General features: G+C 42.7%; 1 protein-coding gene across 1 annotated transcript in view; it reads left to right on the top strand.

Moving 5' to 3' along the window:
- LOC121357318 (ubiquitin-associated protein 2-like) overlaps positions 1-26812 on the top strand; it is a 90563-nt gene that overhangs the window by 38947 nt on the left and 24804 nt on the right. The window contains exons 7-8 of the mRNA XM_041474490.1: positions 19161-19215; positions 24283-24386. Of these exons, the coding sequence (XP_041330424.1) occupies positions 19161-19215; positions 24283-24386 (159 nt within the window). The remainder of the gene's footprint in view (positions 1-19160; positions 19216-24282; positions 24387-26812) is intronic.

The following is a 26812-nucleotide window of genomic DNA, read 5'->3' as shown; positions in this document are numbered from 1 at the left end:
CCCCCCCCTGAAGGGGGGGGGTGGGGGGGGGGGGGAAATGGGACACACTAAATTAAGGAGTGCTGCTCCTAAACCACAACAGTCTTTAACTGACACCCAGTGTGAGGCATGAAGGGTTGAGATAACAGACTTGCCCAGAGTTGTTGGGAAGCAATTTTGATCTAAGAATTTGTTGTATGGAGCCACTGGGCACAATGTTGCTTGGTCTGTTCACATGGTTATGGTACTTAACCCTGTATGTATTTCTGTATATGCACTATGTGCCGATCACAGTGCTCCTTCTCAGAGCAGGGATAGGGATCAGGATTGCTTTGTTGCTGTATTGTGTGATATCAGTTTATGACATTATAACATCAAGGGCAATGAGGGCCATTAGGGATGTGTCTTTAGTGCTGCTCTCCTGCCATGGCCTTGGGTGCTACCTCTGGAAATTCATTAATAATCATACCTAGCCTGTGGGGGAAACAGGGAAGGATGATTTTCCCCAGCTTTTTACCCCCTCTTCCTCCTTCAGGCCTGTTACATCAGCTTTTGAGAATTTTCAATTTCCTTTGGATATTAAGGAAAGCCTCTTCTTGTTGCTAAGTCTGCCAGGTCTCCTCAGTGCGGTCTACACCATGTTCAGAATCAAGAAAGAGCTATCTAGGGAGGTTATTCAGAGATCTGCCATAAGGGTAGATGGATAATCATGAGTGGCATGGAATGTGGGAGAAAATGAGCCAGTTTTGGGGGACATTCTCTGCACCAATCGTTTGGAAGTTCACCCTTGAACAAATATAGGACCCTGTTAAAGTGACAGAATATTTGCAAGGACAATGCTGTGACCGCTCCACAGGGGAGCAACTTGTTGCAGTGTGCTGGGCCCTGGCTACTATTTATTGGACACTGCTCGTCACTAGACAGCACCCTCAGGGGGAGGAGGAGGAAAGCAGAGCAACTGACACTGTGGCCACTCAAACTGCAGTTGAACAAGAGGAACAACCCATGCTGGTATCAGTCATACCTATACAGAAAAAAAAATCCAAGACCGAATAATTTCACTTAGTGGGGGTTAAAGATGAAGCAGGGCCCACACAACAGGAGGAAGAGGCAGGGCCAGAGATAATCACCTGATTCCTATCCCTGGATGAGCTGCAAGATATGTGAAAAGATTTCAGCTGCCAGTTGGGTGAGCCCATGGTGACCTGGCTGCTCTGATGCTGGGGTATGGTGGCCCATTATATGAAACTAGATGGTAGCCAAGCAACTGGGATCCCTGTTCCAGGATGTGTGCATTGACCAGAAAATTAGGAAGAAGACACAGAATCACTAGGTTGAAAGAGACCTTCAAGATCATCGAGTCCAACCCAGCCCTAACACCTCAACTAGACCATGGCACCAAGCGCCACGTCCAATTTTTTTTTAAACACATCCAGGGATGGCGGCTCCACCACCTCCCCGGGCAGACCATTACAGTACTTTATGACTCTTCCCATAAAAAAACTTCTTCCTGCAAAAGTTGCCAAATTAAGTTCAAACTGAGCTTTGGCCTCCCTAATTTTTTTCCTCCATGCCTGAGCAACCCCCTTGAATACTTCGAGAGAAACCTGACCCTCCTTCCTAAGATGATACATCTTCTTTTTATTCCTGAGTTCCTTCTAAACCTCCTTGCCCATCCAGGCTGGACATTTGCCTCGTCGACTCATCTTTTGGCACACAGGGACAGTCTGTTCTTGTGCCCTCAAGATCTCTGTTTTGAAGCACACCCACCTTTCCTGGATTCCTTTGTTTTTAAGGGCTACTTCCCAAGGAACTCTCTGAATAAGTCTCCTAAATACGCCAAAGTCTGCCCTCCTGGAAGTCCAGTATGAAAGTCTTATTAATGTTCCTCCTGATTTCACCAAATATCGAGAACTCTATAATTTCATGATCACTATGCCCCAAGCGGCCTCCAACCAGCCCATCTCTCTTTGCAAACAACAGGTCTAACATAGTCCCTCCCTTGGTGGGCTCACTCACCAGCTGTGACAAAGTGTTGTCCTCCACACACCCTAAGAACTTCCTGGACTGCCTCTTTTCTGCTGTATTAAGTTCCCAGCAGATGTCTGGTAGGTTAGAATCGCCCACAAGAACAAGGGCTGGTGATCCTGAAACATTCTCCAGCTGCTTATAGAATAAGTTGTCCACCTCTTCTTCCTGGTTGGGTGGACGATAACAGACTCCCAGTAGGATGTCAGCCTTGTTGGCCTTCCCCTTAATTCTTACCCATAGGTATTCAACTTCATCGTCATTAGTTTCAATACCCATGGTATCAAAAGCCTTTCTAATATAAAGGGCCACCCCTTCACCTCTTCTCCCTATCCTGTCTCTTCTGAAGAGCTTGTAGCCATCCAGTGCAGTGCTCCAGCTATGTGAGTCATCCCACCACATTTCTGTGATGGTGACTACATCATAGCTTTGCTGCTGCACCATGGCCTCCAGCTCTTCTTGTTTGTTACCCATGCTGCGTGCATTAGTATACATGTACTTCAGCTGGGCTACTGATTTCACCCCTAACTCAGGCTTACCACCCTTGGGCCTGCTTCCAGACAGCCCAGCTGCATCCCCTTCCCCTTTTAAACCTAGTTTAAAGCCGTCTCAATAAGTTCTGCCAGTTCATAAGCTAAAATCCTTCTACCCTTAAAAGAGAGATGGAGCCCATCCAGTTCCAGCAGGCCAGGTGCCGAAAAAGTTGCCCCATGATCAAAAATCCCAAAATTCTCCTGACGACACCAACCCTTGAGCCACTTGTTAATAACATGGGTTCTCCTATTCCTTTCAGTGATTTTTTTCTGCCACTAAAGGGACTGAGCAGAACACTACCTGTGCTCCTGCTCTATCAGCCACTGGACCCAGTGCCCTGAAGTCCCTTTTTATTGCCCTGACACTCCTCTTTTCAATCTCATCACTACCAACCTGGAGTATCAGCAGTGGATGTTAATCAGAGGGCTGAATCAGCCCAGAGAGTCTCTCAGGAATATCCCATACCCAGGCGCCAGGGAAGCAGCAAACCTCCCTATGGGTTGGGTCCAGTCAACATATGGGGCCCTCCGTTCCCCTCAGAAGGGAGTCACCCACTGCAACTACCCTTCTTTTCTTTTTAATGGTAGAGGTGGTGATCTCTCTGACAGATGAAGTGTAATTGGGAGACTCTCCAGGCAGATTATTTTCTTCTACATCCTCTGGCTGACCCTCTAGATCCAGGGCCTCATACCTAGCCTGAAGTGGCACCTGGGTAGGTGATGGGGGTCGGGAGGAATTTTTATTACCTCGCCTAGTAGGGACCCATTTCCACTCCCCTTCATCCACCAGGTGTCCTCCTATTGCTTGACAGTGGGAGGCAGGGGAGTCTTTTGACTCCTGATGGGTCTCCCTCAAGGATGGAAGGGCACAACTCCACCAATCTATTTCCCTTTCACTTTCCCTAATACTTCATATTCTTTCAACTTCCTCCCTAAGCTTGGGCACCAACGAAAGGAGATCATTCACCTGTTCACACTGCAGGGAAAACAAGTTGTTTTTCACTGCTGCAGGACTGTTCTCATGAAGAGCTGTCAGATTTCTCATGACTTCTGTTGGCTCGAGTCAGGATTCAGTTTGTAAGGCCTCTGGCCTGCTGTTTCACCACCACAGGCAGGCTTCTTCTGCAACATCCCCTGGAACCACTAATAAGTTCAAACACTGCACAGGAATGGGTCTGGACAGACGCATCCTTTTTGGAGGATTGTACTTGGCTACATACACTTTTACTAATTGCAGTTTTTGATCATGTGAAAACCATTACTAACAAAAAAAAACCCAAAAATGAACCAACCAACAGAAACAACAAATGAAAAATCTCACTAGCAGGAGGAACCTGTAACCCTGCCTGCTTGCCCTGCCTGCGCAAACTGCTGTGCCACGCCCTCGGAGACATGCCCCACTCCTGTTCACCATGCTCCGGGGAACTCTCAGCTTCTGTAGGTGACTCCTGTCAAGAGTGAGGGAGAGGTATTCTCTAAAAAAGTTTCTAATAGTGCACTCAAGCAGGTGAAATACCATGGAGCAAGGTATCCAGTACCTGAGAGAATTAGCTGTGCTGGAGGTACTCTATAGGGATTAAAATAATGAGCAGTCTCCTGTAGATCCAGATGAAGTCTAGTGTACACAGTGCATATGGCAGAAGTGCCTATGGAGTACGCCATCATTGTATACCAACTCACTGGCAGTGATGTCAAGGAAAGAAGGAGAACAGTGCTTCAGATGACTACCTGACTGGCAATAGAAGTGGTCAACAAAATAGCAGCTATGTTCCCACCAACCAGCAAGAAGGACACACAAGCTTTCCTAGGCACTGTGGGTTTTTGGAGGATGCATATTCCAGATTACAGTCAGATTGTAAACTCTCTCTATCATGTGTGATGGGAAAAAAAAGAGTTTCAGGTGGGGTTGTCTTGGTTTAAAAGACAGGTGTCTGCTAAGGAAGGTGGGAACCTCCCTTGGAATGGAAAATATGACCCCCTTCCCTCCAAATTATTATAACTTTGAAATTATGGGGCTTTCAGGCAAATATATGGGAAAAGGAATAACAGCTCTTTACTAGAATATATATATACCAAGGCAAAAGGATGCATATTCCAGATTACAGTCAGATTGTAAACTCTCTCTATCATGTGTGATGGGAAAAAAAAGAGTTTCAGGTGGGGTTGTCTTGGTTTAAAAGACAGGTGTCTGCTAAGGAAGGTGGGAACCTCCCTTGGAATGGAAAATATGACCCCCTTCCCTCCAAATTATTATAACTTTGAAATTATGGGGCTTTCAGGCAAATATATGGGAAAAGGAATAACAGCTCTTTACTAGAATATATATATACCAAGGCAAACAAACAACAACAGCAGCAACAACAAACAAAAAGCCCAGAAAGCCAATAACAGCCTTCTCTTGGCCATAAAGCACTTTCCCCTTTGATGTAGTTCTGGTCACAGCTGGCAGGGGTGCTCTTGGCATTGATTCTCCTGTGGCTGCAGACGGCACTGTGGCACAAGCTCAGTGGCCTCTTTCCATGTGGTTAATGGTGGCTCAGACAGCGGGAGTGAGAGAAAAGGGGCTTCCTTTGCAAACTCATGGAGAGCAGCTGGTCTCAGTGTCCCTTTGGGTGGCAAAATGGACTGTAGTAGGAACCTCGGAGAAGTAGGCTGGAGCAGCAGAGGCAAGCACACCTGGGGTGGCAAACAAAGTGTAGCAAAAACCTGAAACAGTGGCAGAAAATAGTGGGGCTGGGCAGTGGCAGCTGGGCTCCTGCAAGCAGCTGCCACAAACAGCCAGGAGATGCTCCCTCTGGAGAAGGGGAGGGGGTCGAGGTCCCAGGTTTCCCTTGAGGCACCCAAGTAGATGGTGAAGGTCCCTCCCAGTGAGGCTTAGTGTTGAAAAAGCCTAGTTCAATGACCACTCTTGCGAGCAAAGGCTCACCCACAGTAAGGAGAAGCAGTGAAGGATGAAACTCTGCAGTGGCAGCGAGTCCTCTGGGCAGCAACAGTCTGGCACCAAAAGCACAAACCATCCCCCTTCCGATCCTGAGAGCGAGTGAGGGCTGAGCCCAGCCCCTGACCCCCAGCCAAGTCTCTTGGTATCTCTGCACTTCCCAAGAGAAAATCCCCCAGCTACCAAGCTCACTTCCCAGCTAAGAGACTGTAGCCAACTGCACCCCTCCCCCCTCCCAGCCACATATTTTCTCTCTTAAATATCATTGTTCTCATCTCTTAGGCAACAAATGGGAGAAAATTCCCTGAAAGGATTTTTCCTTTTTTTTTTCCTCACCTCCAGCAGGGGTCCTGAACAAGAACAAGCTTTTGAACAAATTAAACAGGAGAATGTTCATGTAGTAGCCCTTGGGCCAGTCAGGACAAGACAGGATATGAAAAATGTGCTTTACACCACAGCTGAGGAGAATGGTCCTTTCTGGAGCCTCTAGCGAAAAGTACCTAGGGAGACCCAAGGACACCCCCTGGGGTTCTGGAGTCAGGGATACAAAGGATCCAAGGCCTTTTACACCCCAACTGAAAAAGAGATACTGGCAGCTTATAAAGGGGTTCAAATTGCTTCAGAAGTGGTTGGCACTGAAGCACAGCTCCTCCTGACACCCCGACTGCCAATGCTGGGCTGGATGTTCAAAGGGAAAGTCCCTTCCACACATCATGTCACTGATGTTACATGGAGTAAGTGGGTTGTGTTTATCACACAGCTAGCTCAAAACCCCAGTCACCCAGGGATCTTGTAAGTCATCACAAACTGGCCAGCAGGTGAGAATTTCGGACTAATTTCAGTGGAGGAAGAGGAAAACATAATGTGTTAAGGAGGCCCCACCATATAGTCAGCTATCAAAAAATGAAAAACAATACGATCTCTTTCTTGATGATTTCTGCCGTATCGTAGGGATACATCAAACATGGAAAGCTGACTTATGGATTCATACACGGTGAGTCGCAGAAGCTATTGAGGGCCAAGGTAGATCAAGTCATGTTGCAGAGCTGAAAGCCATCAATTTGACTTTGGATATTGCTGAAGGAGAGAAATGGCCAGCGTTCCACCTCCCCACTGACTTGTGGATGGTAGAAAATGCTTTGTGGGGGTGGTTGGACCAATGGAAAAAAGACTGATTGGCAGCGCAGAGGGAAAGCCATCTGGGCTGCTGAATCATGGCAAGACATGGCTGCTCAGGTTGAGAAATTGACTGTAAAAGTACATCATGTAGATGTGATGTTCTTCAGTAGTGTGACTCTTGGGTGCATGTGGAAAAATGGTGAGGTAGATCAAGCTACCAAGATTAAAGTGTCTCAGGTGGATCTGGACTGGTGACATAAGGGTGAATTATTTCTGGCTCAATGGGCTCATGATGCATCAGGTCATCAGGAAAGAGATGCAACATACAGATGGGCTTGTTATCAAGATGTGGACCTAACCATGGACACTATATCCTAGATTATCCATAACTGTGAAACATGTGCTGTTGTCAAGCAGGCCAAGTGGGTAAAGCCTCTGTGGTGTGGGGGACAATGCTTAAAATATAAGTATAGGGAGGCCTGGCAGATTGATTACATCACACTGCCACAAACCTACCAAGACCAGCACTGTGTGCTGACAATGGTGGAAACAAACACTGGATGACTGGAGACATACTCTGTGCCTCATGTCATTGTCTGGAATACCATCCTGGGTCTTGAAAAGAAAGTCCTGTGGCCACATGGCACCCCAGAAAGAATTGAGTTGGACAATGGGACTCATTTCAAAAATAGCCTCATAGACACCTGAACTGGAGAGCACAGAATTGAGTGGATGTATCATACTCCCTATCATGCACCAGGAGCCAGCTTGTTACAAAGCTCTCAACACACCAGCCTCTGGGAAAATTGAACGGTACAATGGACTGTTAAAAAACACATTTAAAGTAGTGGGGGGTGTGGAACCTTCAAACATTGGGATCTACATTTAGCAAAGGCCACCTGGTTAGTTAACACTAGAGCTCTGCCAGTTGAGCTGGCCCTGCCCAAACAAACCATCCACATACCATAGAAGGGGATAAAGTCCCCATGGTGCATATGAGGAATCTGTTAGGGGGAAGACAGTTTGGATTAGTCCTGCCTCAAGGAAAGGCAAACCCATCTGTGGGATTGTTTTTGCTCAGGGACCTGGGTGCATTTGGTTGGTAATGCAGAGGAATGGGGAAATGTGATATGTACCTCAAGGGATTTTGATTTTGGGTGAGAACAGTCTGTAATGTTGAATTGTATAATATCGGTTGCTGAATGATTCTGCCACTGTTCCATAACTATCATGGACAATGAGGATGGACTGCCCCAGATACACCAGTCATGAGCTCCTGATGCAGCAGCCAGCTGACAGCACACCAGCCCTCCTCCCCTGGAAGGCATCTAGGACAGATAGAACCCACAGTCATGGACTAAATTAACTCAACAGACATCTTGGAGGGTTGGCCATTGACAATGGAAATTATATGTTTGCTTGTGTATATTTTTTTATATATACATACGTATATATTTGGAAGGTATAAGATCTGGACATGAGCTAGATGGTATAGAACAATGGGTGGATAATATCCTGGTTTTTTGGCCAGAACAGTGAATTTTTCCAGTTGTTGTGAGGGCATGGATCCTAGAGCCTCTGGGTGAATCTCACTGCCGGGGGGGCAGAAGTAAGGAATTCTCACTTCCGAGGAGGAGGGAGATGTTGCTTACCATCAGGAAGAAAAAGGTGGCTTGCAGAGGGTCCCCCCCGCCATTTTGTTCATTTTCTTGGGGGGTTGTGTGGCGCCAGGTCGGTTGGTGAATGTGGGGTTTTTGTATGCTTTTGTTATTAGTATTGTTGCTGTTACTGTTTGTTTTCTTATCTCTTTGCTGTTTCCAGTAAATTGTTCTTATCTCAACTCATAATCTCTGCCTCTTATATCTCCCACTGGAGGGGAGAGGGAAGTGAGTGTGTGGTGGTCGTGCGGCACCAAATTAGGGGGTGCTGCTCTTAAACCATGACAAAACCCGTGAAATCTGCAGGGAGTTATATAAAGCTGTGTAATTTATTTCTCAGTATTTCAGGGATGGCTGACCCTTCTTTGGATATTAGTAGAAATTGTCTTGGGGTGATTTTATGATGATACTTTATTCCCTAATCATCTGCTTTATGCCCAGAAATATCTGCAGTATCTTTAAGATGAACCAGGGGGCGGGGCCGGAGCCTTGGAGCCCCGGGCGTGGGCTCTGTTCAATCTCTCTCTCCAGTGGTCGGTGGCTACACAGATTGTTAATTCATTGCCTTCTGCTGGATTAATTTTCACGAACTTAGGCAAGAAGCTTCTGGGGGTTTTGGGGTTTTTTTACCTTCCCCTGGCATGGAGGCTTTTCACTGGCAAATCCTTTTGGCAACTTTTTTTGGTTTTGTTTTTTTTTTCTCTCTGGCTCGGGGAGCCTTTGGGGCGGCCATGGTCAGTCTGAACCCCAGGAAAGACCGAGCCAGCAAAAGAAGGGACATCAAAATCCACCAGTTTTGCTTGCCGTGAGGAGGAAAACCAACACTAGAGGATCAACAGGTTTCCCATCTGCTCTGCTCCAGGCTGCTATGTGAACTCCTGTTCTGTGGTATTCACATTCTCTGAGCAGAGACATAATTCTCTCTCACAGGATTTTTCCTGAAGAAGCACAGAGAGAAGAAAACAATTCTTATCTCTATTCTCTATGCCTGTTGTTTTGCACATGTGGAATGTGTTAAGAAGATTGTTTACCTGAAGTAATTTGTCAATTAGATTTTGCTGAGGATTGTTTTAATTCCTTGGCCAATTAGGTCAAAGCTGTGTCCTAGCTATCTCAGACAGTCACAAGTTTTTCTTTAGTATCTTTTAAATATTCTTTAATATTCTTTAGTATCTCTTTAGTATGCAATTTAATATAATATTAGTGTAATATAGTATAGTTTTAATAAAACAATTGTTCAACATTCTGAATCAATAGAGTCAGATACCAATCATTCCCAGACGTTGGGGTTGCCCAAAATACTATACTCTTCCCCTTCCCAGAGACAAAAGGGACCAGTCCCCATTTTGTTTTCCAGGCCACACAATCAGCCTGTGTATTTTTCTTCCCTGGGCATTTGAGTTTGTTTTTTTTTTTTTTTGTTCTGCTGTGGGTGGAGGGTTTGTTTCTGGGACTTGATATCTAGCATTTATTCAATCCTTTTCTCTGCCTTGTGGGCACCCCCCCTTTTTTTTTTTAATAAACAGTTCTGGTTTTTTTCACTTTCACCTGCTGGTATCAATTTCATTGGCAGAAGAAAAGGGGGTTATTGAAGCCCTTTCCCTTTTAGAGGAAATGCTCATTCCAGGGTGTTTTCTCCCAAAATTTGTCTACAAAACCAAGACAAAATAATAATAAAAATCTTCTGTCGTTTCATCTGGTAGTCTTTTCTGTTACACAGAATTAGGTGCTTCAGCTGCAAGTAAATAGGTGGCTGGTAATCACTACAGAACTCTTTTTTAGAAATGTTTAATACAGAGCGTGTATATGTAGGAATCTAGGCATTGGATAAAAAAATAGGGGTCAGCTAATATTTTTGCAATGCATTGTCTCTATTTTAAGCTACCTACTGAGACTGGAGTTATTTTACTGACTGCTTTATAGGGGAAGATTTTCTGGGCCATTGTGTTACTTCTTTACTGTAGAACAATATAATTTTAAGAAATTATATGCACTGAAAATAGCAGAAATGGGATTGACACTGTGGTGGAAATATGATGTTCACTGAGGGGGGAAAACCCTGAAACTCAGTATTTCAGCCTCCATGCTATAGGTACTAGCCTTTTTAGGAGACTGCTTGATGGACTCCCTTGGGAGGCAGTCCTGAAGGACAAAGAAATCTGAGAAGGTTGGACATTCTTCAAGAAAGAATTCTTAAAGGTTCAGGAGCATGCTGTCCCATGTGCTGAAAGACGAGCTGCTGGGGAAGACTGCAGGCCTGGCTTAACAGAGAGCTTCGTCTGGAAGCTGGGGGGGAAAAAAGTTGATCACTCTTGGAAGAAGGGGCAGGCAACTTGTGAGGACTACAACAATGTCATAATGTTGTACAGGGACAAAATGAGAAGGGCCAAAGCCTTAATATGGCTGCTGCCATACAAGACAATAAAAATGTTTCTGTATCAGCAGAAAAAGGAGGGGTAAGCAGAATATCCTCACTTAAGTGCAGGGGAAAACATAGTGACAAAGGATGAGGAAAAGGCTGAGGTACTCAGTGCCTTCTTTGCTTCAGTCTTTTATAACAAGACCAGTTTGTTCTCTGGGTGCCCAGGCCCCTGAGCTGGAAGATGGAGACAGATAGCAGAGTGAAGCCCCCACAATCCAAGGGGAAATGGTCAATGACCTGCTACACCACTTAGACACACACAAGTCCTTGGGGCTGGATGGGCTCCACCCAAGGGTACTGAGGGAGCTGACAGAAGTGCTCACCAAGCCACTTTCAATCATTTATCATCAGTCCTGGGTTGCTATCTACAGGAAGGGTTGGAAGTAGGATCTGGGGAACTACAGGCCTGTCAGCCTCACCTCACTGCCAGAGGTTATGGAACAGATTATCTTGAGCGCCATCATGTGGTACCTACAGGACAACCAGGGGATCAGGCCCAGCCAGCATGAGGTTTTGAAGGCAGGTCCTGCTTCACTAACCTGATCTCCCATGACAGGGCCCCCTTCCTAGTGGATGAGGCAAAGGCTGTGGATGTTGTCTGCCTGGAGTTTAGTAAAGCCTTTGACACTGTCTCCCACAACATCCTCCTGGAGGCACTAGCTGTTCATGGCTTGGCCAGTTGCACTGTGTCCTGGTTTAGGGCAATTTTGGGAGAAAACCTCTAAAGGGGTTTCCTCTAGAAAGCAAATTCAAGCGGCCCCTCCACAACTGGTTAGGGGAAAAAGATTTCCTTGGAGAAAAGTGGAAAAAACTGTTTATTAAACAGGCAGGGCATTCACCAGCACACAAAAGTGGACACTATTAAACAATAAAAACTCTTGCTGCTTCAAAAGAGATGACAAACTCAGAAAGTCCCCTTTGTGGGCTGTAGCTCAGCTTACTCAGTCTCTTATCAGTCCCTCTGGTGCAGGAAATTCCACAGCCCAGGCCCGGCCCAGTGGGCCACAGATGTGAGCTGCCGGTGCTCTTCTGGGTGTTCAGTCCAGAGCAGGTTTAAACAGGTCCAAAGAAAAAGAAAAACCACAGTCCAGGGAACTTCTCTGCCTCAGCTAGCTAGAAACTAACTAAAAGCAAAGGAGCGCTCTGTCCTGCCGTCTGTCTGTCTGTCCACAGACAACACAGTCCAGAAGTAGAAATGTGGAGGAGTGAGTGCAGTTTCTGAAAACAAACTCTGGGCTTCTTCTTCCCCCCTTCACTCTTGGAACCAGTCTCAGAGGTGCAAAACTTATTTCTGGGCTAAACAGATGAATGGGGATACAAGCATCATAAAGTCACCCCAGGACATGTTAGCTGGGTAGAAAACTGGCTGGATGGCTGAGCTCAGAGAGTGGTGAGGAACAGTTAAATCCAGCTACAGGCCGTTCACTAGTGCTGTTCCCCAAGACTCGGTGTTTGGGCCAGTCCTGCTTAATATTTTTATCCATGATTGCTTTAGAGGTTCGAGTGCACCCTCAGTAAGTGTGCAGATGACACCAAGTTGGTGTTGATCTGCTGGAGGGTCTAAAGGCTTTACAGAGGTTTCAGGACAAGTTGGATCAATGGGCTGAGGTCAGTCGTATGAAGTTCAACAAGGCAAAGGGCCAGGTCCTGCACTTGGGTCACAGCAACCCCCTTCAGCACTGTAGGCTTGGGGCAGAGTGGCTGGAAAGCTGCCCAACAAAAAAGGACCTGAGGGTGCTGGTTAACAGCTGGCTGAACATGAGCCCAGGTGGCCCAGAAGGTTAATGGCATCCTGGCCTGTATGAGCTATAGTGTGGCCAGCAGGACCAGGGCAGTGATCATTCCCCTGTACTGGGCACTGGTAAGGCCACAGTTCGAATCCTGAGTTGAATTTTTGGCCTCTCACTACAAGAAAGTGGAAGTGTTCAAAATGCATGTGGATGTGGCACTTGAGGATGTTATGTTGGTGCTGGGTCAACAGTTGGACTTAATCTTGGAGGTCTTTTCCAACCTTAATTATTCTGATTCTATAAATGGTTACTAGAGTACATGCATTATAATATGAAACTGATTTAATGCTTCTAGCTTTATGATAACTAACAAGACAAAATTATTTGAATTGTAATGTATATATAATTAATATCAAGATATTATAATATATTGAATATCACTTCAGTGTTTGTTTTGGTAATATGGAATACCAAGAATATGAATTTTCTATACTTAGTGTCCTTATCTCTTTGCAAGGCTTAAACTTCTGTCACCTTAGTGTCTGCTGGGAGGATGGCTAGCTCTGTATTTCCAAAGCAGAGACCAGGACTGTTTGATTATTGTGTAGTCAGAAATAAGAGCGAATCTAAGGTGTTGCCTGCACTTCCAGTCTGCGTTCCCTTACTGTTCTTAAGCCTATTTCTTAACCTTAAAGTGTCTTCACCTAATTAAACCTGTCATTGTGAAAATCTGAATTTCAAAATAAAGTTTCTGTGATGCAGTGGGAAGATTTAGGTCTGCAAGCTCAACAAACTGGATTTTTTACAAATTAGGTTATTAAGTTAATGGAGTGCTCCAATCTGAGTTGTGGTGCTACACACCTTTTTCATGCTTCCATGTAGTGTGCATTTGTTTAGTGGGAAGAATAATTGTGTATGAGATGAACAATTCTTTCTATGCATGGATGGTACCAGAGTGAAGTCTTGATTGTGTAATTATAAGTGTTTTTAACTCCCAATGGGTTTTAGTGGAAATAAAATCTCACTCCCTGCTTAGGTTGACTTCTCTATAATTCATTCCAGAAAAGAAAAATATAAATTGAATAAGTGGTGGCTAATGTGAACCTAGTCAACTGAGGGAGGTGTGTGTAATTTTGTTATTTGCCTGATTCCATTATTTGCTTTTGTGCTCAATATGCTGATTGATTGTAAGAAAGTCTATTCCTTTAGACTCGGTGGAAGATTTAATGAGCTACTGCCACGTCACTTGTCTTTTTGTCAGTATATAAAAATGTTGTTAGAAACATTGCTGATTGTGAATTACCACAGGAAAAAAAATTTTTAGTGAACATTGGCTGTTGTAATATAAATCATATCTGTGCATCTCTTTAGAGTAGTGTTAAAGCTATACTTTTTATGTTAAAAGCATAAACTGGCATTACTGCAGGGAAGAATTTATCTTGTTGGCCTCTTGGTACATTTGAACTTTATTAGAAGATTGATCTAAGTTTAAAATTAACCAAGCCAAAAAAATAAAAAGAGGGCAGGCATCATGGTAGCAGGGGACAACAGGGGTTTTGGTGGCTTATCCTTGTGTAAAGGTGACTGGTTTTCTGGCATTTAGCAAGCGGGAAACTGGTTTGAAGAGCCAATACAACAGTGACCTAATAATTTTGTTTTCTGATGGTGGTTTTGTGCTCACTTTTTTGACAGTATGTGCAAAGCTTAGTGCAGGAAAGAGCAGAGTTGTGATCACTAGTGAGAAACTTCTGTTGTAGTAGTTCTGATTTAAATGGGTTTAAGTTACTGTGGGATTGCATGCTCAGAATATGGGTCCCTGCTCTGAATTGTGTGAAGCCCTGTTTGCTCACTGACCTTTTAGTCACTGTTAAAAAGTAGCAAAAGTTTGGAAATACCTGATGGTCATTCACAGTTGCTTCCTGACTAAATTCTCTATGATAGAAAGCTGTGTGCCTTTTAATTGTTTTAAGGCCATGTTTTAATTTTGGCAGTGAAGTAACTTTCTAAGCATGAGAATTTAAGACTATAGTAGTGATTTTATTGTGTCAGAGAATATCAGCTCTTCCCACTGGCATCTTGCATTAATGAGTGCGAAAAACGCCATTCACTTGTGTTAACATTTCAGAAGTTTAATAGCAATAAAAATAGTAATAAAAATTAGGACAATAAGAATTTGGATAATCAAAGTTAGGACAATAAAGGACAATAAAAGCAAAGAATTATGGACGTCTGTGTGCTTTGCATTCTGCCACAAAAGCACGCTTTGCTAACAAAGGATTAACCCTTAAAAGCAATAGCCTATTGCATATTCATATATCTCATACATGATTTAAGCATTCCTTTCAAACTACGGATGTTTCTGCTTAATTTCAGCTTCCCCCCCCCATCTTGTGAATCAATCGTCTTGGTCCTTAGAAGTCTGGGTTGTCCCGATAAGGAGGCAATCATTCTTCTCTTGGGATCTTGGTGTCTAGTTGTTGTTATCTCTATGCAAAGAATTTCTTGATTATCTTATCCATTCCTTGAGCTAGTTACAAAAAGTATCTTACATCACATAGTTTCTATTTTAATATTATGCTAATAGCCTAAACACTATATTTACCACAGTATTTAAAAGAGATTAATACAGCACTACCTAAAAGACATTAATACAGCATAACTTTCCAACATAACACATATAGTATTTATTTTAATATTTGTGAAGAGCCAATCATATAATATGCATTTTTCACAATGACCATGATGTATGAGATTCTGTGTCAGGGTGGTCTTTCAGTGGTAGGAACTCACTGTCCCATATTTTGAATCAGTTCTTCATAAGTGTCTTACAGATTTGAATTTAGTGCTAACCCTGCTGGTTTGGTACTGCTCTTTTGTCTTCACTAGAATACTTTTTGTTGCATTTGTTGATTAAACTTGGTTTCAGTTTTGACAGAAGGCGTAGACACAGCTTTATGAAGAAGTTAAGGGAATCTACTTGAAATTCAAGTTCAGGATTAACTTTTTATACCAGATCACTTTGAAAATGCCTTGCTGACTGGTAGTCTAAGACTGTGCATGGAGCTTCAGGAACAACATGATGTTTTTCTAGCAGTTTCTAAAATTGTTAGAAGTTCTTATTGCTGTTTTCAGCCAGTAGTTTATTATGCCCATCCTGGTATGGTATCGTACATATGCCTTGTTTACTAAAACTTCATCTTATGTGTAATATGCTAAAGTTATTTTTTCCGACTTTTGCACTTGGGAGGATGAAGAGACTTCCTCTTCTAAAATCTATTTCTACTTTCATGTTAGCTATTTCAGCTACTCTCTTTGTACCTAATGTCTGCCTCACTCAAAAATATTTCTGCTTGACTGTTACTGATTTGCAGCTCCCAGTCAGTCTTGTAGTTGAGTTTGTAAAAAAACTTTTGATCTCTCTTCTGTGCATCATTAGTAAATGGTGTTTAATACTGTATTGATAGATGTAGGAAGTACAGTGCCCCCAGTAAACTTTTCTAGGTGGTTCTACTCTTTTAAGAAAACCAACCAATATTTACTAGGCAGAAAGATAATCTAGAGTGCACTCACTTCTAAAGCTGCAACCCTGTAATGCCATGGATCAGCTTCCCAGATTGTGGATTTTAGGTGGGTGAAGGAGAGAAGAGCAGTAGAAGAGGTAGGCTGAGCAAGGAGGTTTAGAAGGCTGAGTTATCAGACGGGGACAGCAGGGTCTGGGACACAGTTTATGACAGAGCAAAGAGCACAGCTCCATGTGTGGGCTCAGTGAAGAGGGATGGCAACTGCCAGGTTTCACTTGTTACCCCTTTCCTAATCTCTGTCTCTTCTCTCCAGATGATTGTGAAAAGAGTGTCAAGAGGGGGCCTAGTGTCAGACTTCATTCTTCTGTGTTCTTGTTGTTCTGCCTTGCTAGATGGAAATCCTTCCTCTTCAGGTTTACATAGTTGTCATGCTGTATAGAATAAGGGTAAACCCTTTAATCAAAATGTGGATAAAGCTATCCTGCTAATTTGATATTTCTAAGTTCTTGGGTTTGCATGGCAAGGTTTTGGCAGCAAGGGGAGGGGAGGACTACAGGGATGGCTTCTCCGAGAAGCTGCTGGAAGCTTCTCTTATGTCTGACAGAGCCAACGCCAGCTGGCTCCAAGACAGATCCACCACTGGCCAAGGCCGAGCCAAGCAGCGACAGTAGTAATGTATCAGATAACATATTTAAGGATGGGGTGTTGTGTCTGGTGCCCCATGTGTGGAGATGCGAGTTCTGACTCCATGTTTCAGAAGGCTGGTTTATTATATTATGATATATATTATATTAAAATTATATACTAAAAACTATACTAAAAGAACAGAAAGAAAAGGATTCATCAGAAGGCTAGAAAGAGCAAGAATAGAATGCATAACAAAATCTTGTGACTGCTCACAGCCTCGACACAGGTGGCTGTGATTGGTCACCAAGTTAAAACAATCCACATGGACCAATCACAGATGCACCTGTTGTATTCCACAGCAGCAGATAGTTATCATTTACATTTCTCTCCTGAGGCTCCTCAGCTTCTCAGGAGGGAAAAATCCTAGCAAAGGATTTTTCATAAAATATCATGGCTACAATGGGGAAAAAAATATTGCACAGAAGTAATTGCATCCAAGGAAGAGAGGAGTGACAATATGTGAGAAACAGTGCTGGAGACTCCCAGGTCAGTGAAGGAGGTGCAGGATGTGCTCCAGGTGCCAGAGCTGAGATTCCCCTGCAGCTCATGGTGAAGACCTGCAAGATGTCTACCTGCAGCCCATGAAGGTCCACAGGAGAGCACAGACTCATCTGCAGCCTGTGGAAGACCCCACGCTGGAGCAGGTAGATGCCCAAAAGAAGGTTGTCACCCCATGGGAAGTCTGTGCTGGAGTAGGGTCCTGGCAGGACCTGTGGCCCCATGAAGAGAGAAGCCCACATTGGAGCAGGTTTGCTGGCAGGACTTGTCACCCCGTGGGGGACCCATGCTGGAGCAACCTGTTCCTGAAGGACTGACCCTATGAAAGGGATCCATGCTGGAGCAGTTCATGAAGAACTGCAGCTTGTGGGAAAGACTCACACTGGAGAAGTTCATGAAGGACTTTCCCATGGGAAGGACCTCATGCAGGAACAGGGGAAGGACTCCTTTACCTGAAGAGAAAGCAGTGACAGAAACATGATGAACTGTCTGTAACCTCCATTCCTCATCTCACTGCACTGTTGGGGGAGAGGGGGTAGAAAATCGGGAATAAAGTTAATCCTGGAAGGAGGGGGAAGTGGGGGGAAGGTGTTTTTAAGATTTGTTTTACTTCTCATTATCATTATCTTACTCTGATTTTGATCATAATTTCAATTAATTTCTCCAAGTCAGGTTTGTTTAGTCTGTGATGGTAATTGGTGAGTGATCTCTCCCCTGTCCATTTGTGATGGGGGGTGATCAGAGCAGTTTTGGTGGGCACCTGACCTCCAGCCAAGGTCAAACCACCACAGTATTTTAGCAGTCCAGAAATGTATTTTAAAACATGGATAGTGAACTAGGGCAAGGAGGAGAACAAGTGGTGAGGGGAGGAAAAGGAAAGTCATTAAAATAGGAACTTTCTAAACTGAATTTGCCATGTCTTGGAGGTACTGTTTATTCAGTTTAGATGGTCCCCTCAAAATAAGGGGTAATTTTGATGCAAATTTGAAGCCTTTCATAGGTAATTCTGATGTTTTGACAACCAGTATATCAGTGACTTAGGATTATAACTTTTGTGTTCTGGCAAGCTTGTAGTTGTTCAGTGACTTTTTATAACCACATAATTTTGTCATTAAAATAAACATCACTTTTTTCTCAGCAGCAACTCTTGTAATAGCAAATAATATACATAGTCTCCCTCAAAAAAACCCAACAAACTGAAAAAGCCTCAGATACTGACGTTATAAAAAAGAAAAAAATTCCACCAAAACTATGTAGAAATATGCCACATGTAAGAAATAGATTCTAACAGTTTGCATAGACATGCGCTTTATGGATGGTTAAGTAATACAGAAATTTTCATGCTTTCTTGGCACTATGCAACATGCAAAAATAAAGCCATTCACTGTATTAAGAAGCTTGTAAACTGAGGTTGGTAACCAAAATTTGAGGCAACAAATATTTGTTGTTGTTAAAATAGAAATTAATATTCTTGTGGGTGATAACAAGGAAGTTTGAGTAATTTGAATTGGATAATTATCATGTCAGTAGTTATGCTTAAAGGGGAAACAGAAGGAATGTGTTGGAACAGGTTGGTGAAAGCACAGGAGGGTAGGGATGGGCTGAGTCCAAGAAGGAAGCAAATGGAATATTTAAACTTTCTTCTCACAAATAAGAAGTGATGGAATTTCTTGAGAGATCAAGGTATGCAGGGAGGCTGGAATTTTAAAGCATTTAGGCAAGAGGGAAAAATGAAATGAAATTTTGAACAATGTCTAATGATTTGGCAATAGCAGTCTCATGGGATGATTCTTTAGGTAAAGTCTTTTTCTTGGCATTTGGAGCTACTTCACTAGATACAGAAAAGATAGCAAAGAATTGCAAGTCCTACTGAAACACAAAGTGTTATATGAACTGTGGCTTACTTGCATGTGTTAGGGAAATTTGGCAAGTAAATTATATTTAACCGCAGTACTTTTTTTTCTTCAACTGTTATATTTTCTAATGTGACAGACTAGCAATTGGTGGCTCCTCTGCTGTTGCTATTAAATGGTGTTTTCTCTCCTAGGGTTTGGACGTGGCAGAGGGAGAGGAGCAGGGAGGTTTTCAACCCAAGGCATGGGGTAAGAGACACAGAGAGCACAGATTTTGGCAAGGATCAAACTCACTGGCAATATTAATTGACAGTGTTGCCACTGTGTGTCTTAATGTTGCTGTATGTTTGATAAACCTGTATAGATACAAAAATTCAAAATATCTTAGATTATTAATGAATTATTTTTATCTTAAACCAGTATTTCTACCTAGACACACCTATACAAACGTAATGTGAGTTTACTCAATGTTAATATCTCAAACTTGGGGAACCCATTTGTACTTATCAGTAGCAGCCAATCTTATGTGTAATATGCTAAAGTTATTTTTTCCGACTTTTGCACTTGGGAGGATGAAGAGACTTCCTCTTCTAAAATCTATTTCTACTTTCATGTTAGCTATTTCAGCTACTCTCTTTGTACCTAATGTCTGCCTCACTCAAAAATATTTCTGCTTGACTGTTACTGATTTGCAGCTCCCAGTCAGTCTTGTAGTTGAGTTTGTAAAAAAACTTTTGATCTCTCTTCTGTGCATCATTAGTAAATGGTGTTTAATACTGTATTGATAGATGTAGGAAGTACAGTGCCCCCAGTAAACTTTTCTAGGTGGTTCTACTCTTTTAAGAAAACCAACCAATATTTACTAGGCAGAAAGATAATCTAGAGTGCACTCACTTCTAAAGCTGCAACCCTGTAATGCCATGGATCAGCTTCCCAGATTGTGGATTTTAGGTGGGTGAAGGAGAGAAGAGCAGTAGAAGAGGTAGGCTGAGCAAGGAGGTTTAGAAGGCTGAGTTATCAGACGGGGACAGCAGGGTCTGGGACACAGTTTATGACAGAGCAAAGAGCACAGCTCCATGTGTGGGCTCAGTGAAGAGGGATGGCAACTGCCAGGTTTCACTTGTTACCCCTTTCCTAATCTCTGTCTCTTCTCTCCAGATGATTGTGAAAAGAGTGTCAAGAGGGGGCCTAGTGTCAGACTTCATTCTTCTGTGTTCTTGTTGTTCTGCCTTGCTAGATGGAAATCCTTCCTCTTCAGGTTTACATAGTTGTCATGCTGTATAGAATAAGGGTAAACCCTTTAATCAAAATGTGGATAAAGCTATCCTGCTAATTTGATATTTCTAAGTTCTTGGGTTTGCATGGCAAGGTTTTGGCAGCAAGGGGAGGGGAGGACTACAGGGATGGCTTCTCCGAGAAGCTGCTGGAAGCTTCTCTTATGTCTGACAGAGCCAACGCCAGCTGGCTCCAAGACAGATCCACCACTGGCCAAGGCCGAGCCAAGCAGCGACAGTAGTAATGTATCAGATAACATATTTAAGGATGGGGTGTTGTGTCTGGTGCCCCATGTGTGGAGATGCGAGTTCTGACTCCATGTTTCAGAAGGCTGGTTTATTATATTATGATATATATTATATTAAAATTATATACTAAAAACTATACTAAAAGAACAGAAAGAAAAGGATTCATCAGAAGGCTAGAAAGAGCAAGAATAGAATGCATAACAAAATCTTGTGACTGCTCACAGCCTCGACACAGGTGGCTGTGATTGGTCACCAAGTTAAAACAATCCACATGGACCAATCACAGATGCACCTGTTGTATTCCACAGCAGCAGATAGTTATCATTTACATTTCTCTCCTGAGGCTCCTCAGCTTCTCAGGAGGGAAAAATCCTAGCAAAGGATTTTTCATAAAATATCATGGCTACAATGGGGAAAAAAATATTGCACAGAAGTAATTGCATCCAAGGAAGAGAGGAGTGACAATATGTGAGAAACAGTGCTGGAGACTCCCAGGTCAGTGAAGGAGGTGCAGGATGTGCTCCAGGTGCCAGAGCTGAGATTCCCCTGCAGCTCATGGTGAAGACCTGCAAGATGTCTACCTGCAGCCCATGAAGGTCCACAGGAGAGCACAGACTCATCTGCAGCCTGTGGAAGACCCCACGCTGGAGCAGGTAGATGCCCAAAAGAAGGTTGTCACCCCATGGGAAGTCTGTGCTGGAGTAGGGTCCTGGCAGGACCTGTGGCCCCATGAAGAGAGAAGCCCACATTGGAGCAGGTTTGCTGGCAGGACTTGTCACCCCGTGGGGGACCCATGCTGGAGCAACCTGTTCCTGAAGGACTGACCCTATGAAAGGGATCCATGCTGGAGCAGTTCATGAAGAACTGCAGCTTGTGGGAAAGACTCACACTGGAGAAGTTCATGAAGGACTTTCCCATGGGAAGGACCTCATGCAGGAACAGGGGAAGGACTCCTTTACCTGAAGAGAAAGCAGTGACAGAAACATGATGAACTGTCTGTAACCTCCATTCCTCATCTCACTGCACTGTTGGGGGAGAGGGGGTAGAAAATCGGGAATAAAGTTAATCCTGGAAGGAGGGGGAAGTGGGGGGAAGGTGTTTTTAAGATTTGTTTTACTTCTCATTATCATTATCTTACTCTGATTTTGATCATAATTTCAATTAATTTCTCCAAGTCAGGTTTGTTTAGTCTGTGATGGTAATTGGTGAGTGATCTCTCCCCTGTCCATTTGTGATGGGGGGTGATCAGAGCAGTTTTGGTGGGCACCTGACCTCCAGCCAAGGTCAAACCACCACAGTATTTTAGCAGTCCAGAAATGTATTTTAAAACATGGATAGTGAACTAGGGCAAGGAGGAGAACAAGTGGTGAGGGGAGGAAAAGGAAAGTCATTAAAATAGGAACTTTCTAAACTGAATTTGCCATGTCTTGGAGGTACTGTTTATTCAGTTTAGATGGTCCCCTCAAAATAAGGGGTAATTTTGATGCAAATTTGAAGCCTTTCATAGGTAATTCTGATGTTTTGACAACCAGTATATCAGTGACTTAGGATTATAACTTTTGTGTTCTGGCAAGCTTGTAGTTGTTCAGTGACTTTTTATAACCACATAATTTTGTCATTAAAATAAACATCACTTTTTTCTCAGCAGCAACTCTTGTAATAGCAAATAATATACATAGTCTCCCTCAAAAAAACCCAACAAACTGAAAAAGCCTCAGATACTGACGTTATAAAAAAGAAAAAAATTCCACCAAAACTATGTAGAAATATGCCACATGTAAGAAATAGATTCTAACAGTTTGCATAGACATGCGCTTTATGGATGGTTAAGTAATACAGAAATTTTCATGCTTTCTTGGCACTATGCAACATGCAAAAATAAAGCCATTCACTGTATTAAGAAGCTTGTAAACTGAGGTTGGTAACCAAAATTTGAGGCAACAAATATTTGTTGTTGTTAAAATAGAAATTAATATTCTTGTGGGTGATAACAAGGAAGTTTGAGTAATTTGAATTGGATAATTATCATGTCAGTAGTTATGCTTAAAGGGGAAACAGAAGGAATGTGTTGGAACAGGTTGGTGAAAGCACAGGAGGGTAGGGATGGGCTGAGTCCAAGAAGGAAGCAAATGGAATATTTAAACTTTCTTCTCACAAATAAGAAGTGATGGAATTTCTTGAGAGATCAAGGTATGCAGGGAGGCTGGAATTTTAAAGCATTTAGGCAAGAGGGAAAAATGAAATGAAATTTTGAACAATGTCTAATGATTTGGCAATAGCAGTCTCATGGGATGATTCTTTAGGTAAAGTCTTTTTCTTGGCATTTGGAGCTACTTCACTAGATACAGAAAAGATAGCAAAGAATTGCAAGTCCTACTGAAACACAAAGTGTTATATGAACTGTGGCTTACTTGCATGTGTTAGGGAAATTTGGCAAGTAAATTATATTTAACCGCAGTACTTTTTTTTCTTCAACTGTTATATTTTCTAATGTGACAGACTAGCAATTGGTGGCTCCTCTGCTGTTGCTATTAAATGGTGTTTTCTCTCCTAGGGTTTGGACGTGGCAGAGGGAGAGGAGCAGGGAGGTTTTCAACCCAAGGCATGGGGTAAGAGACACAGAGAGCACAGATTTTGGCAAGGATCAAACTCACTGGCAATATTAATTGACAGTGTTGCCACTGTGTGTCTTAATGTTGCTGTATGTTTGATAAACCTGTATAGATACAAAAATTCAAAATATCTTAGATTATTAATGAATTATTTTTATCTTAAACCAGTATTTCTACCTAGACACACCTATACAAACGTAATGTGAGTTTACTCAATGTTAATATCTCAAACTTGGGGAACCCATTTGTACTTATCAGTAGCAGCCATCAGTAGTGTCTTGGAGACTGAAAGTTTTGCGTGGTGCATATAGTTCTAGGTCAATTTAAAAAAAATTGTTTCAGTGTAATGTAGAACTTTCAAGTTCTATATAAAACCAGAAAGACTAGTGATTCTAAACTTTCTTCGGTTTTTGAGGTTTCATGCTTTAGCTGTTTGGACGTACATTCACCCTAAAACAAAATCAAGTTACTCAGCAGCTCTAAAGTTTGTTCTCAGTTTTGGTGGAATAACTTGCTTTATGAAGTGTAGCCTCCACTACTTTCACTCAGTATTTGCCTTTAATGACATTTCATGTGACATCATTGATGTCATGATGAACAGAAGATTAAGTCTACTTTTCTGATAGTTCTTCTTGTTCATACTTGTAGATGATAAACTGAAAAGAGGTTTTTCTTCAATGATCCTTTTTCATCTTTTAGCTTCATCTGTGTGTTTTAGCATTGGTGTCAAGAGTGCATTCTGAAATAGTCTTACCAATGTTCTGACTCCTGTCCTGCACAGATCTGGTGCTTTGAAAGGACATGATACTGGTTTCTCATCAGTAAGCCACCTTCTGAGAAACTATCACCTGAGAGAGGCTTATCATTGTGCATATAAACTAATGCTTTATAAGACTGGAGGAGTAGGTATGCTGTTAACTGCTATTTCAGGAATTGTTGGTTTGGTTCAGTTTCTCTACAGTAATTTTTTTTCAGTCTCTTCACTTTTTTTTCTCCCCTTCTTTTCTCCCTCTTTTATCTGTGTCTGCTCATAGAGAAAAAGTTTTTGAAACTAAAACTATCAAGATAGATTATGTGGAAATCAAGAAGTTAAACCTAATGCAACTTCAGATAAAAATGACATCTATGTTCATTGAATGACCCATGTATTCTCTTCCATTTTTAAACTTTTAAAACTCTAGGACATTTAACCCTGCAGACTATATGGAGTCTTCTGCCACTGATGGCTTTGGGACAAAATCAGAGATTTGGGAGACTGGTCAGAATGATGCAGATGATGGAACTGGTAAGATGCTTCAAGAAGTGGAAGGATTGAAATTAAGACCTGTAGCAAATTGCAGTTGAAATAACCATTCTGTTAGTGTTCAGTTAACTTCTGAAAATGTGAATACATTTCACATGACACAGATATTAGTTCTTTTTTATAGCTTAATTGCTACTAATGTGCAGAGCACATGCTGTAGCCTGACTCTCTTTGTTAGAATGAAGGGAAGGCAATTGCAACTTTTTTCATTTAATGCTAACAAACCCTTGAGAGACAAAGGGATTTGAAGAGTTATTGGAAGAGTCTTGTATGTGAAGAACTGTGTTGAAGGAGAAGCCAATGCCTGAGCATTCTCACACCATTCAAGGAGTCACACACGTACCACCTGAGACTTTAACTGCTTAGACCAGAGTCCCTTTGTAGTAGGCAGCTCCAGTGAACCAATGGGTGCCCCTTTCGACTCCTTGCTAACACACATTCACTCTCAGGTGTGCTTCCTCCTTCTTCAGGCTTGACCCTAGGTTTCCCACAGCAGAGTCTCAGGCATCTGATTTTATAAAAATAATTTAAGAGTGGTACAGCAGCAGGTTGACTTGACCTGGGTGCCTCTAGAAAGGGACCCCAAACAAAGAAAACTCTAGACTTTTATGCCCTCGTAGTCTATGCACACGTTCTTCACCCATTCTTCACGTACTGATGACGCTGTTGAGTCAGGGACATGAAGAAAAGACTTCAGTTTTCAGAAGGTGAATCAGAAGGCTTTAATGAAAAATAGCGCGTCCTTTCATAATGTGACTCGCTAAGGTGATACTTGATTGGTCTCAAAGTAAAAACCTCTCACACTATTGGTGAACTATGAAGAGCACACTCTGGAGAACCGTATCTATAAACAACAGTTACAGAGAGATAATAATTGTTTTAATTCTTTCTCTGAGCTTTCTCACAGCTTCCCAGGAAAATCCTGGGAGAACTATGTCTCTCTCTGTTCAGAGGATATGTGATTACCACATACATTCACACACCTCTTGGTCCAATGGTGATTTTTGGTCTGGGGTCTTATAACCCTTTATTGTATTCTTTCTGTGTCCACAGACAGGTCACTAATTGTTCTTATCTTGTCAAGTCGCAACTTCTGTTGATGGCTGTAGCCTTTTTATCTTCTGGTTTGTACTTCTTGTGCACTAGCTCAGTTGACAGAGCATGGAAAACTGAAAAGTCTTTGATTTAGAGTAAACACTATGTAGCAACAACTAAAACATCAGTGTATTATCAACATTATTCTCATACTGAATCCAAAACACAGCACTGTACCAGCTACTGAGAAGAAAATTAAGTCTATTCTAGTCAAGAGCATACCTAGGTGAAAGTGAATTTTTTTGCATGTCACATTAACATATATTCTATTCACTTGAAATTCCATGTCCAACCATACACGACAACTGGAAGTGACTGTTCAACAACAGTTAGTAGCATCGGAACAATGAACTTTCTTCTTGCTGATTATCAAAGTTAGATTTTGAGCTGTATCTGATTTGCAAAGAGAGAGCTCTTTCATTGGGTTTTCCAAGGTTTGGTCACCCATCCCGTAAAAGTCTATGTCACTGTCCTGGTTTAGGGCAAACTTGGGAGAAAACCTCCAAAAAGGGCCCCTCCAGAAAGCAAACCCACACAGCCCCTCCCTCCAACTGGTTTGGGAAGGATTCCTCAGAGAGAAGTGGAAAGAACCTGTTTATTTAACAGGCACAGCACCCCCAGCACACAAAATGAACAATACTGGATGACAAAACTCTTTCATCACTCTGAAAAAGATGACAAATTCAGAAAGTCTCTCATGGGAGTGGTCACTCTGTTATCGGTCCCTCCGGCGCTGGGGATGGCTGCTGCAGGCCACAAGGTGCAAACTCTTGGTGTTTCCCAGGTCCCAGTCCGGAGCAGGCTCAAGTGGTTCCAACAAAGGGAAAGAAAAACAGTCCAGGGAAAATTTGGACTGCCTAGTTAAACTAACAAGCAGAAGCAAAAGCAAGAGCAAAGCAGGAGCAAAGCAGGAGTGAGAGCAAAAGCAAGAGCAAAAAGCAAAAGCAGCACTATGTACTGCCCCCGTCTCTGTGTCCCACCAACCGTTGGGGGAGTGAGCAGACTGATAATAAAACAAAACAAAGCTTCGCTCTTCAGAGCCAGTCTTGAAGGTAGAGAACATAATATCCAGCATAAACAGAACAACGACTGGGGATACAAGCATCATAATGTCACCCTAGGACAGTCACATACCTCCCCTTTAGTCTTGTTAACTTTATACCACAGTGGGTCATCCATTGACTTTATACTTAGCCATGCAGTTTTGGTCCTCTTGATTAACAGCACCAAGAGTACTGAGATGCTCCACTTCATGTCTTTGGTATATAGATTCTTTCCAATGCAGATATTTCTTAGCTGGTTGGTTATTCATT

The sequence above is a fragment of the Pyrgilauda ruficollis genome, unplaced genomic scaffold (assembly GCF_017590135.1).
Source record: "Pyrgilauda ruficollis isolate IOZ18807 unplaced genomic scaffold, ASM1759013v1 scaffold324, whole genome shotgun sequence".
NCBI classification, from domain to species: domain Eukaryota; kingdom Metazoa; phylum Chordata; class Aves; order Passeriformes; family Passeridae; genus Pyrgilauda; species Pyrgilauda ruficollis.
Note: the sequence above shows the minus strand (reverse complement) of the source record. Positions and strands in the feature narration are given on the sequence as shown.